The following is a 15,139-nucleotide window of genomic DNA, read 5'->3' on the forward strand; positions in this document are numbered from 1 at the left end:
ATTATAAACTCAGGTGAGAACGATTATAAACTCAAATTACCGTAACCATTATACACTCAAATGACAAGAACAATTATAAACTCAAAAGACCTGAAAACTTATAAAACTCAAATAACCAGAACCATTATAAAACTCAAATGACTGGAACCATTATAAACTCAAATTACAAGAACCAATATAAACTCAAATGACCGGAACAATTATAAAACTCATATGAAACATTATATCTTATAGCCCTAACCAGCACTGTTACTGTCATGCTTGAAATACCCATGCAATAAGGTTTATGAGAGTATAGGCCGTTCAGTTTTACGAGCTGGTTTCTCATCAATTCAAGCTGCATACCTATTCCGTTTGTATTTGATACCTAAAAGTTTTAGAATGAAATTGAAAAGGACAATAACTGTAAAATTACGAGAAAGAGTTATGACTGCATTGTATACAATTATTATTTTTTTAAATTAGGAACAATATGTCTGAATAATTTCTTTGTAACGCGGGGCATTTTTAGACACCCAAGATTTTTTTAATACAATATTGTTGTAAAAATATTAAGGAAAATCTTCCATTTCATATAACATACAACATCGTATTGAATAAAAACAACGCAAAGTCCTGTGGCCGATGATCAATATAAACGGACATGTATGTCTCTGTGTTTAAACAGTTGGTTTTATAGTCCTCTTCACTGTAGCTGTTTGTTACTTTACTTTTAGTCTTTAGCTGAAAACATGGTAGTGAGTGAGGTAACAAGTTGGTTGCTAATATAAATGTTCAAGCCAATATATTTATATCCCCCGCAATTTCAAAATTGCGTGACAGACCGACGGACGGAATGACTGTCGGACTACGCCGACTCTGTAACCCACCGCCTTTGGAGGACAAACATGTAAAGGATTTCAAGGGATTTCCATCAATGAAAAAAATCAGGAGTAAAATGACTCCTGGTCTAAGATTTTTAGGTGTCAAACTGAATACCATAGATGTAATTTTTGCGCGGTTATATTTATTTCTTTAAGTTTTAGTTAAAAGTAGAAATGACACATTTAATAAAATTGTGTATTGATTTATTTAATTATAATTATTTAACAAACAGTTTCCAAACATTGATAAACAGTCATAATAAGTATATACTAAATTAATCACCTGTAATGCATCTAAAGTACAGAAACATTTTAACATATAGCATCAACGACCACGATAAATGATTAATAGGTACTAACAGGAAAGACATTTATGCAATAAACACATGCTCACATCTGCATACTGTGGTGCTGTGAGTGGTGGGAATTCGGGTTACATTATGAAGCAGTTATACATGTAGTTTATTTTATTGTTATGCAGTTGTTTTTTAATATATTTGTTAACTATACAAGTGTTGCATTGATTCATCTAAAAACAAGTAAACCCTATTGTAGCACCAATTGGTGCCCAGGAACATGATTTTAACAAACTGAGTGAGGACCACCATATGATTTTACACTCAGAATATACAATATAAGTTAATATTTGCCCAGCTGTACAGGAGAGGCTGCTAGAAAAGCAGGAGAAGACGTTACTAAACGAAAAAATATTTTGGGACATAATCGTGCGCTTAGAATTATCTAAAAAATTGTATTTATTGTTTATTTACATATACCTGAACTATCAAAACATTTCAAAAGATAACACAAAAACACACATTTCGTTCTGCAAGTTCATGAAACCACTCGCAAAAAGCCGCAACAAAACTCCAAATCAAATTGTGACAAAACCTCATAATGCATCAATTGTTTGAGTGACACAAATTGGACCCTGTGTTTTATGATCTGTATGTGCATAGCATGGGTGAACTTTTTTCACTCCTGAAGAAGACATCTACACTTTGATAGTATGTTATAGGATCTGTGAAGTCACCCAGCCGATCATCTTGGCACTCTTTTTAATTTACTCATGCCATCTAAATTGTTATCAACATAAAATGTTTTTTAAGGCACTTCTTGCACACATTAAGTAGGTCTTCAATTTTGCTTAATTCCAATGCTGTCTAGCAATTTTTGCAAAATCTGAAAGTAAAAAAATAAATACAGTGTGGTCGTTAGTTCCGAAAATTCTCCAGTTCCGAAACAAATCGAAATTAATTCAACATTTAAAAAAGACCACTTTTAAGTTAACAAATTATGCAGCCATGAACAATAACATTTGATGTTTTTCCCACAAAAGCCGAAAGTAAACAGACAACTCGAAACAGTCACCATCATTGAAACGCTCGCAGACATTTTTTTTCGAATGGCGCGAAAATTCTGACTGCGGTTGTGAGAAAGAAACGATTATTTTCCTAATCCATTGTCAAAGATAAGAGATCGTGGTGTCGATTTGAACGATATTTATCAGAGAATCAGAAAACAACTACACTTGGAGACTTTTCAAACGCAACACTTTTTAAATTTGAATATCTCTGTAAGGAATTAAGATTTTGATTAAAAAAAATAAATGTTATTTTTTGACTTCATCTGAGCATGGTCATGATAAAATCATTCTTCCGTAACGATTGGACGCTTTATTACGTGGGGTATGTATAGTTTCGTTTTTCTGCACGTTTAAATGGTGAAACGCAATATTATTCTTAATTTAGAAATCTACAAACTTGCTTAGAACTTTTTTACTTATGATATCTGGGTTGTTCTGTTAAAAAAACACTGTTGGGGGTGGGGTGGAAGTGTATCTCATATGTCAATAATGAAACATTAGCCGCTCAGAATAGTAAAGTTCCTTTGGGTATCAGGTGAGCACCAAAGGGAATTTTGCCCTGTGGTAAATAAAGCCTATGACTGTTGTTATAATTCCTTGAGTAGCACGGCCAGTTGTTTACCAATTGATGTTAAGCCTTATTTAAGTTTGGTCAAGTGAAAGAACCTAATTCTATTACAAGCATAACTAACATGTGATGGATGTCCTTACAAAAAGATCAATAAATGAAATGTTTATAATTTCATGCCTATTAAAACTTTAAAAATTAAGGACTGGAAACGACGTCAATCTGTTCAGCCTTATTTTAACAAATATGTTATGTCTGGAATTTTAATAAAGTTATTACATTATTACAATTGCTTGAAAACTCGAATTGTAATAACGCTATGTAAGTGTACCTTAATAAGGTAATACGACCTATGAATGACAAAAAATGTGTTCTCATACAAACTCAATTGTAATAAAGTTATTACATTATTACAATCGCTTGTCACCCTGAATTGTTTTATAACACCAGAAAGTGTAATAACTTTATTACACTTGAGGTTGTATGAGAACACATGTTTTGTCATTCATATGTCGTATTACCCTATTAATATCAATTGTATATACATGTATGCATTATATTTTGCAATAATCTATAATCTGTGTTTGAACATGCGATCAGATGCAATTTTAAACCAATAAATAAGTTTATTATTACACTTTCAGGCGTCATTCCGGTTGTCACGCAATTGTAATAATGTAATAACGTTTATTACGATTCAGATCGTTATTACACTTAAAGTTGTAACAAAGCTCTTAAAACTATGGCATTCATCGACAGCAAAATGTAAACACATTTATAAAGTCATTTTCGATATGTAAGCTACGGGTTTGATTGCAAAACAAGGCTGTTATTTTACATATTTATCATCTTTAAAAAGCCATGTACTATGAACAACCTTTGCCAGCATATTGCTGCATGTAATTATTTAAATACACAAGCGATTTTCTTAGATAAATTTTCATTATATTTGAGCCGCGCTCTGGAAAAACGGGTCTTAATGTCTGTGCCTTAAGAGTCATCCCAGATTAACATATGCTGTCTGCAAAGAAATTCTTTTCGTAACAAAAAACAAGTTTAAGTGGAAAGTGTAATTCCTGATTAGCATGTTCGGACTTCACTTGCACATCTGGGATAACACTTTACGCGCATGCATTAAACCCTGTTTTCCCAGAACAAGGCTCATTTGTAAAAGAATAGTAAATACGTGTAACTGGGTGAATTAAACGCATATTGCAAATGAAAGAGTTTTTACTTTTGATTCAATTTAACATTGTTTACATTACAGCACAAAGTTTATCTCTCCCACATTTTCTTTTCACAATGCGACAATTATTAAAGCTTAGTCCCATATCATTTAAGGGGCGAGTCTGCTCGCTCTGACAATCGAGTGTAGTTATCTGCCCCATGTCAGCTCGTAACATATCCTCGGGACTGGGGCACGGTCTTCGTTGGCACAAGGGACCAGAAGCAGTTTAGTCCATCCCTGTTTGGAGTCACGAGATCGTTCCAGACCAGCCAACCAATTAAAAAATGATTAGACAATATCAGTGGACTGTTTGGACATTCATTAAATTTGGGCGTTAGGAATAAGGACCACTTTAAGAATCAGTAACTTGTACTTTGATTTTTATTATATATTTTTTTATTTTTTTGTAACCAGCCCTCCATCTCAAACTTGGTCGTAACTTAAAAATCATTTTATTTCTTTAATACTCAGTGATATTGGATGTTATGTCATAACATTAAATGTGACAAATAAATATAAATAAAGACACTATTTGTTAGTTATAACTTGTTCCTAAGTGTAAAAATAGGGAGAGAGAAGCATGTTTAATGAAAAAAAACTTATAATAACACATTTTCATCAAAATATACATATATTTATTTGTTGTATCAGTATTTACTGTTTCTTTAGTTACTCAACTTAACCCTATCCATTTCCCATTTTGCCCCCCACCCCAAACCCCTCTCCCCATGAAGGGTTGTAAAACGCCCAAAATGTACAACCACATATGCATGGGATTGAACCAAGAGAGCACACAACTCCCAAACCCTCCCACTGCTCTACCACTTGAGCTATTAAGGATTGTAACAGATGGAAGATTAATTTATCCTATAAATTGAAAAGTTTGTTTTTAAAAATAGCAATCACATGACTTTAACTATGGCCAGGTAACCACTTTCAAGTCTTGTGATTGCTATATTTAGGGCTCTTTCAATCAAATTAAATCCACATAATCCAATTTCAATGCCACTGAAACCACAATCCAGAGTGGTGCAGTAGATAGAGCAATGGACTACACAGTTGGAGGAGTGTGGTTCAATTCCAGGGCTGGGTGAATTTACACTTGTTCTATATGAAAAATGCTATGTTTGATGTGATCGATATGGCAGAAAATATAGAAATGAGTTCAGCAAAAAAAAACATGAAAACGTGGGAATAATGTAGCAGACAATATATAAACCCCAAAAAATTATTCACTATTTTATTTATTTAGCTTTTAGATCTGTTTGTTTGAGCATATTCGGTTCACCATGAATTAGTTTAAAACAAATGGGCCAATACGGTGTACATGGCTCACCAAAATTATATGACTATATGGTTTCGTACCTTTATTTACAAGACTGTTCACACGAGCCCTGCATCATTTGTCATGGCATAAAAACCAGAGTTGTTATCTGCCAACAAGAATTGGGGCCGGTCGTACTCCAGGAATCTTCAATCGCTGAGAGCAAGGATTCTGAAAACATATGAAACATGACAGAAAAATACTATTCTATGAATTTTCCATTGCAAACAATGCCCTTAGCTGCACCTTACACATGTTTGATATTTGACCTCTAAATGTTACCTTGACTTTTAAGCAAGGGCTTAGTTCCTGAACATAATCTCCATATGGAGAACATTTAATGGTACATTATTTATGTTTAAATTGCATGATCAATTTACAATCCAGACAAGAAGTAAAATGTCATATAGGACATTTGACCTTTAAGCATGACCTTGACAATTGAGTCTTTGGGACAGGTCTTTCAGCTGACATGTTATTTGCATTAGGTTAACATTTGTGACTATTTTAAAATAAAATGATGAATTTACAGCATGGGCAGGCTGTAAAGTTCTCAATTTCGACTTTTGACCTCGAAGTATATAACCTTGACTTTTTAGCAAGGGTCTTACACGCAGCAAGCTGTCTTCACAATATGACCATTTTGGATCATTTATTTTAAAACTACAAGATGAACGCATGCTCATACACTCACAAATAGTGGAAGCTATTTCAAGCTTTTAGCACTTTGGCTTCACAATAAAAAATATTTAACTATTTTGATGTTTTTCTTAATACTGGGTATCATAGCCTGTCATGAAATAAAGATATGAGTCTCGCTCCGGGCTTAATGCATGAGCGCTAAGTGTCTTCCAAGACTAGCCTTTGATGTCCGCACAGGCCAATCAGTGACAATACTTTTCATCTAGACTGGGAATTCTTAGAGAAGAAATTTTCTTCATACGAAAAATCAAATTAAAGTGGAAAGTGTCGTCTCTGATCAGCCTGTGCCTATTCTGGGATGACACTTTACCCACTTACACATGCATTAAGCCCAATTTTCCCATATTGAGACTCATATATATTGGTGTGACATGAGTATTCCCATACTGACAATACATTTTATTTTGATTGAAAACTCTTTACCACACAGATGTAGGTCAGTTTTGTTTTAATCTAATGTAAATTAGCAGAAAACAACCATATTGTTATACATTTAATCATGCACATGCATTAAGCCCTGTTTATCCAGAGCAAGGCTGATTAACATCTTACTTTGCGTACTCAATGACCGTGTTAAGCTGATGAGAGATAGTGAGCAATGTACAATCCCCATATTCTGCGCTGATTGTGACAAAAATGAGTGATTCAGTCTGTAAAGTGTACCAGATAAGTGAACTGCCCAGGCCACTAGTTCCTAGGGGGAGGTTGGGAAAACACTTTCCACGCATACATTTAGCCCCATTTTCCCAGATTTACATTTGATTTATCATACATTCATCACTTACTTATCGTACTCCATGACTGTGTTGAGCCGATGAGCGATATTGAGCACGGTAAAATCCCCGAACTTTGAGCTGATCGTGTCATATATGAGTGAGTTTGTCTCCAGATCCATTGCTGCAGTCGCCTCGTCGAGGACGAGAATCTTCGTCTTGCGGAGCAGGCTTCTGGCGAGACATATCAGCTGACGCTGACCCACTTTGAGAATGAATGAAGAGTTTTCTAGGACAACAGGGCATATGCCAGTGTGTAAAGTGTCATCCCAGATTAGCCGATGCAGTCCGCACAAGCCAATCAGAAATGGCACTTTCCGCCTACACTGGATTTTTGTTAAGAAAATACGTTCATGGCTAGACTGTAGCTGAAAAAATTAGCGTTCAGAATAAATCTGCCGAAAGTCTGCCAAAGCAAAAATAATCAAAAGACTCTATGGCGGCAATTTCTATTGACTAGGCTAGACAGATCATCTGACGCTTAGCGACACTGAGATATAAAGATTATGAAAAGATTAAAATATAGAAAATAATTGTGAAATGTTCTTAGGCTTTTGATACAATTGAGCTAAAATAAATAGGTTTTAACTAAATCACAGTACCTCAGATTTTAACCACTTTCCCCCACTTCATACTCAAGCTGGCCCGGCAGTCCTTCTAGAAAAGTCTTCAAGTGCGCGTGATCAAGCAATACCCGCAAAGCATCATCATCATGGGCTCCGAGGGGATCTAAATTCATGCGAAGACTTCCTGGAAAAAGGACTGGTTCCTACAAGTTTGGAGATAAATCAGCCACAAGTTTGGAAAACAGGGCTTAATGCAGGTGTGTCGTCCCTGATTAGCATGTGCAGTCCGCAAGGCTTATCAGGAACTTCACTTTCCACATTCATGGCATTTTCGTACAAAATGAAGTCTCTTCTTAGTGAAAATCAGTTTAAGTGGAAAGTGTCCTCCCTAATTAGCCTGTATGGACTTCACATAGTTATCTGGGATGACACACATATATATATCATATTAATTAACGGTGCACGTGTTTTTAACTTTGTTTTCCCAGAGAAACGGATTGGTTCCTGTAAGTATGGCGATAAATGGAAAAGTAATCTAGTTTGGGGATAAATTGTACAACTAAACTACAAGTTTGGAGATAAATGTAAAATTAGACAGGTACTAAGAAGTTTAGAGATAAATTAAAAACAATACTGGTTGCAACAAGTCTAGCGATTAATTTAAAACTAGAATGGTTTGTACACATTTTGAGATAAATGTACAACTAGACTTGTTACTACAAATTTGGAGATTAATGTACAACTAGACTAGTTCGTACAAGTTTGTGAGAACAGAAAATCTGTGTTACAGCATGTTGCAATAATCATGTTAGTTGACTAAAGCAACTTTTGGAAAAAGATATAAAAATTGCACAACCACAATGAATTGTGCAGCTTAACAAGTAAATTCTCAGACAAGTTTGTGTCACCTAAAGACAAAATTTGTAGCAGGTTGTAAAAGGTTTAAGGCCCACATTTGTTTGATTTATGGGAATCCTTACCCCATTTTTTTGACCAAAGCAAATACAAACACAGATAACGAATTTGATTTTTATTTATAATTTTCAAGCCGAATTGCTATATTATTCATAGAAAATTTAAAAAATAGGACATCAAAGGTTTGGTATGTATGTATCGTTGAATCTACAAACTGTATTTAACAGGTCATTGAATTTATTGTATGACCTTTTGACCTTATTTTCAACATCATTAGTCCAACTATTGTTTAATTATATGTTTTACCCGAACTTTTATTTTTAAATTGGGTCCATGGGCAAATGATTAATAAAACGACGCCAGTAACATAATGATGAAAATTGTGCTCAGGCGAGTAAAAAATGCACATGGTTGACATTAAATAATATGTTTTGTCGATCATTAATACTAAATTAATTTTATTTGTATTACCTTTTGTGATGGCCATTTGTCTTTCGTAAACATTTACCTTTTTAACTCTCTAGATGCCACATTTATAGTCAAATCTTCATGAACCTTGGTCAGAACATTTGTCCCCATGATATATTGGCGGAGTTCAAAACCAGGTCATGTGAGGTCAAAAACTTGATCAGTAGGTCAAATTAATTAAAAGCACAAATAAATAATTAACACTGCAGCAGTCACATTTATAATCCAATCTTCATGAAACTTAGACATAATATTTGTTCTAATAATATCTCAGTTGAGTTTGAAAATGTTTTCCATTTGGTGAAAATATGGCCATCAGGGAGTGGGGTGGAGGTGGCAGGAGGGGGTAGGTTTCCTTATATGGCTACAGTAAAACCTTGCTAACTCTCTAGAAGTCACATTTATAGTTCGTTCAATGTTCATCAAACAGAACAAAATGAATACAATCCAATAAGGAATGCAGTGATTGAAAAATCACCATATGGAAGCAACTAGGGAGCAACAGAAGTACTGACACTGTACGTACACAAATATACTGGTACTTGAAATAAAACTTTATTGTAGTGTTACGTAAACACGTATTACACAATTTTGTTTAATGTATTCAAATTCATGATATTTCATTTTCAGATTCATGATTAACGTTGTAATGGTAAAAATAAATGTGGCGTTAGAACAACCTACAACACGTGAAACTCATCATGATAATCTTATCTTAAAATAAGGGCCTCGCTCTGAAAAAAATGTGGACTTAATGCACGTGTGTAAAGTGTACTCTCAGATTAGCAATCCGCACAGGCTACTTAGGGATGAAACTGTCCGCCTATACTGGATTTTTGCTAAGAAAATACTTCCTTCAAATGAACAAGAGATGTGTTTGTCAGAAACACAACGCCCTCTACTGCGCCGCTTTGATTGATTGATTAATTGTTTTGATTATATCCCTTTAAAAAATATGAATTCCCTTGTAAAAATTATCTGTACCCCCCAATCGCTTCGTGTATCGTGTCTCGCGGTCTGAAATTAGACAGCAATACACGAGATTCGGATAATATGGGCGATATTTGAATAATAAAATATCGTGTATCGCTTTGTTTGTCGCGCAAAGCACGGTGTGTCACTTCGTGTTCCGTGTGTCGCCCTTTGAACTCGTGACACGATATATTGCGCGAAACACAAAGCGACACACGATATTTTGCGCGATAAACGAAGTGACACACGATATTTTGCGCGATACACGAAGCGACACGCGATGTTTACCACGATATATCGCCTTTTGGGCTAAATACACAAGGGCAATATTTCGTGATACATTCTCGCGCGTCGCTTCGTGTATCGCGCAAAATATTGTGTGTCGCTTCGTGTGTCGTGCAAAATATCGTATAACGTTTCGTGTGTCGCCCTTGATAAAAGAAGAGCAAGATTATAGATGGCACTATCCTGATTCCGTAATTAACAATTGGTAAAACAGCTCAGAAAGTACCCATTTATAACGGTGGTGGCAGATCAACATCGGTTTATGGTCTTTTTGTAAGCATTGTTTCAAATCTTGATTTTAATTTGAAATTGAATATTTTATATGTTGCTTAGAAGACATTTTATTCAAACCGACAGTAAAACTATATAAGCCTACAATATTGATATTTCGACAATATTACGTAATTAATTCTTTCTAGTTATTCTTAGTGCAATACTTTTAACAACAGGTATACTGGTATAAGTAGCTGAATCAAAATTGTGTCTATTCGTCATATCAACAAATCTCATTAAATAGTTGGGATTTCCCAAAAGCGTAATGTCTTTACGCTGAACTGCAAAACAAAGTAAATCGACCAGTTTTTCATATTATATTTTAACACTTTATGAAACATACTGACTTTTATTTTGCTTTAATTAGGTATTCTTAACAAATGCAAAAATTCAAGTCATTTACTTGGGCCTACTCATGGCAAATTTCAGCAATATTGCATAGGCTTATAAAAAGTCAATTAAGTCGAAAACCTGGGTAAGGCAGCTGCGCCAACAAATATTAAGTATTTTCCCTGATTTCAGTAAATTTGATAAACCAGGAAGTATTAATATACCCTTGTTTGAAATTTTAAAAAGTCAAAATAAATAAAAGGGTAATTATTTATGTGAATCTTAATTAATTAATTCAATAAAAGTAGAAGTTACATTATTTAAAAAGTTCTATTGCTTAATTTAATAATAATATAATACACAGTTTCCAAAAATTGATACACAAAAATGACAAAAATATACTAAATTTATCATGTGTAATCCATCAGAACAAAAGGAGTAATGTTACATAAAGGGTATCAGGGGTCCAGATTAATTATAAGATCAATTAACGCGTTACATATTTTTGCAAACTTTATATATGAAAGGAGGACTACTAGACGTTAAATTCCAACTTTCAAAATGTTTGGCCTTGCGGTTTGAGAGAAGAATATACAGTTTTCAACGTATACCTATCTGAAAAACAATAAAGCCCTTGGGCGGGGCCAATTTTTATCACGTGGTCATTATTTTAACAACCTTGGAAGAGGACCACCTTACATTAAAAAAAAATAACAGCAGACCTAAATGGTTTCAGAAGAGATTGTTTTAATTATCTACTAAATAAATCTATAGAAATAATGTAACCAGCCTGGACTCTAGGGGCATGAGTTGAGTAAGCTTAGTATAGATGACCCCTAGATGATATTACATACCAATTATTAAACGCTTGACCTTTGTGGTTTCAGAGATGATTTGTGAAGTTTTAATTGTTGAAATCTATTTTAAGCTCCAGTGACCTACATATATAACCGAACAAAACAATTTAAACAACTTTGAAAGGATACAGAATCTGTTTCTTTAACTACAAATCAGTATATAAAGTTTTATAAAGCCCTTGGGTGGGGCCAATTTTTATCATGGGGGCATTATTTTATCAACCTTGGTAGAGGACCACCTTACATTAAAAAAAAACAGCAGACCTTAATGGTTTCAGAAAAGATTGTTTTAATTATCTACTAAATATATCTATAGAAATAATGTAACCAGCTTGGACTCTAGGGGCATGATTTGAGTTAGCTTATTACAGCTAATCATTAATCGATATTTGATTGACCAAATACTAATATTTAATAATATTTCAGATAAAATGAAGTGCAATTAAAGACTGTTCACAATTCAGTGCAGAAAACAAGAGAAGACATCAAACATAAATACCAAAGATTAAACACAGTTAAGATATAATGATTACAACAAATGTGATTGTGAGGTGATGTTAATTACAAAACAACGTTTTTAGACTAAACTTGTTTTAATGTTACAAGCAGTTCATGTGAATTTGTTGAGTCAAAGGGAAACACAAACAAGATTTGTTTGTGAAACACAATGCCCCCCATATATTTGACCTTTGACCTTGAAAGATGACGTTGACTATTCACCACCTAGTTCAGTATTCAAAAGGTTCAGCTATATGAGATACATATGCATATGAGAAGTTGTTACGAAGTTTTAGTGTATATTAAATGAGCAATTTTGACCAATATATTAGACCTTTAACCTTGAAAGATGACCTTGACCTTTCACCACTCAAAATATGCAAATTCAGAGATACACATGCATGTCAAATCTGAAGTTGCTATCTTCAATATTGCAAAAGTTTAAGTATAGACTGGGGGACATAAAAACAATGGTTATTGATGAAACAATGTAATAAACTTTATGCAGTTTTAATGTTCACAGAAACTTTAAACATTCTATGAATTAATCCCATAATTTGTTTACAAAATAAATGCATCTCAAAGACACTTACATTGGTTAAGTATCATACCACACTGTTATACTGCACAAAAACTCAGTCTCATTTAAATATTTGATTCACATATTAAAATACATGTAAAGCAACTCTATTGCACTTTGAACACCAGGATTCTGTTATTAATTCCCACAATGATAGAGGCAGTGTGTCTGTCGTAGCAGACTGATTTTGGGCACTCCACCCCATCCTCCTTTGTAGCAAGAGTGGCCAGCTTCCTTCTGCCTTCACTATCCACTTGTAAGATAACATCGCACAAAAATCCACAGACCAACACTTGGCCTGCAGGTGTCACGTATACACCACGTGGGCCTTGTAGTGCAGGGTCAGTGAAGGTGGCAAGGACAGAACCATTCCTGGCCAGGGTGATAAGCTTGTGCTGGGAGTTGTTAGTGATGTACAACTTGTCCCCTGTGGGACTCACAGCACACTTCCATACTGCAATACAGAGTAACATCAAGATATTGAATTTTATCTGTATTAGTTAAGAACAAATCTCATTGAAACTGTCTTTCTTATGAGTTGATAAATACCAGGTACAACAAATCACCAAAATATGTAACAAATCCAATTATAATTAATATGTATGTGTGGCAGGAAGTTCTGTTCCAGTGTTTTGTGTTCTGTCAATGTTTGACGTGTTTGTAGGAGACTGATTTTGAAGATTTTAAGTCCTCCACAACAACATAGAAGGAAATAAAACATGCAATAATAAGACGAAACCAACACATATTCACATAAATATAATGTTATTGACACATAATGATATTGAAATATTTTACTTTACAATCATACAATCATACAAAAGACTATAATGGCTATCGATATATTTGTTACTGAAATTTAAATACTGTGTCTAGTGCCTTCATCAGTTACATAAGTCGCTTGTTGAATTATAAATTCAAACTCAGTTACTGAAAAATAATTTTTTTTACCAAAACCTAAAAATCCCAGGTTACAAGTGGTTATTAAAAGTAAGCAGTGTCTACTCTAAAATCAATATAATTCACAGGAAATCAAAATGAATGTTGTGGTGTCCATTCCATGACAAATACAATTTTAGTTTTATATCCAAAGTCTATTATCAGATATAAATTTAACGAAATTAAATGAATTAACAATATTTTGAACATGGCTAAGACAGTGAATGTCTAAACGAACTAAAGATGAAATTGTTATTCTTAAGTTTATTGTTATTTTAGGCGTAAATAAGAAACTGATTGTAAAATCTAAGTCAATTTATTAAATATATCCCAAAATAAATGAAGATTACTAAACTATGATTCTTACCCGTCCAAGAGCCTGATGTATCCTCATACATCTTGCTGACAAGTTTGCCACTCAGTGTATACTTGTATAGTGCCGTCATATTAGGAATAAACAGGTCTCCCTGGTGGAAGGCAATAGACATACATGTATGTTGTAACTGAAGCTTTCTTCCTGTCACCAGCTGCCTGTTCTTGACCGTGATGAACTGGACCTCATGTTTGAAAAGTAGATTATCATTAGTCACAGCCACCTCACTGTGTGTGATTTGACACATATCAAATGGTAAGTCAGTCACACTACATTGACTCACCACCTGGTACTGTTGGTCAAGAAGCTTGATTTTGTTATTACCCATGTCTGCTACTAGGACCTGTCCGTCTGGGAGAACTATGACGGCTGTAATACAGCATTCCTCTGAATCACTCGATATTTTCACATTTTGTACAGACTTCCCCTGCACAGAGAACACCTTGTTTGGATGATCTTGTAACATAAATGTATCGGATCTGTGTTCTATCTTCCCGAGACCTGACAGTTTGGACAAGTACTGTACAATGTCACCATTAGGCTTGAATGTTATTGAATTTTTAACCTCAAGAGCGTTCTTCAAAAAAGTTTTTGACTGTTCTATTTTATCCTCGCATTTCCTTTTGGCTATGACGGATATTTCGAGTCCGCTTTTATCACTTATGTCCTGTATGGCGTTACGAAGTTGATTTAATTCATCCCTTAGCCGGATGCATTTGTCAACATCACTTTTCGAGGAGGCTTGCAGTTTGGTTAAGGTATCTTTCATTTCCTTCAGTGTCTTCTGTTCAATTGTGTCTAAGGCTGCATTTATTTCTCTGCGAGTTTCCTGTATTGTGTGTAACTGCTCATCATATGAACTTTGCACAAACTGAATGCTAGCCAGCTGGTTGTCTTGGAGTTTAATCATTTTTTCCAGAATAGATTGGATATAATCCGACAGTTTTTGAATGTCTGTGGACTGACTTTTCACTTTTTCGGATATAAGAGTTACCTTTTGACATTGTCTGAAAGAAAGTGGAAAAACACGTAAAATTATATTAAATACTAGCATACATATTTTGACAGCTTTTATCATGGAAATCTAAAAATAATCTGGTTTCACAGCATGTTATAACCTACAAATATCCTTTTTTATTTAAATCTAACACCTACGTATTCATTTTTTTTAAATCAATGACCCACTTACAAAGGATGCCCTAATTCTGCAGACTTCTATTTATTATAATTTGACATAAACAAATTAATGGTTGTCTGAA

At 34.2% G+C, this 15,139-nt stretch overlaps 1 protein-coding gene across 1 annotated transcript; it reads right to left on the reverse strand.

Moving 5' to 3' along the window:
• Positions 1-12,675: 12,675 nt before the first annotated feature.
• LOC127849011 (uncharacterized) lies at positions 12,676-14,790 on the reverse strand. Its single transcript, XM_052381734.1, has 2 exons — positions 13,875-14,790; positions 12,676-13,022 (listed from the first exon to the last, which is right to left on the reverse strand). Exons 1-2 carry the CDS (start codon positions 14,788-14,790, stop codon positions 12,676-12,678), a joined length of 1,263 nt encoding a protein of 420 aa, XP_052237694.1.
• Positions 14,791-15,139: the final 349 nt, after the last annotated feature.

The sequence above is a fragment of the Dreissena polymorpha genome, chromosome 10 (assembly GCF_020536995.1).
Source record: "Dreissena polymorpha isolate Duluth1 chromosome 10, UMN_Dpol_1.0, whole genome shotgun sequence".
In the NCBI taxonomy this organism is placed as follows: domain Eukaryota; kingdom Metazoa; phylum Mollusca; class Bivalvia; order Myida; family Dreissenidae; genus Dreissena; species Dreissena polymorpha.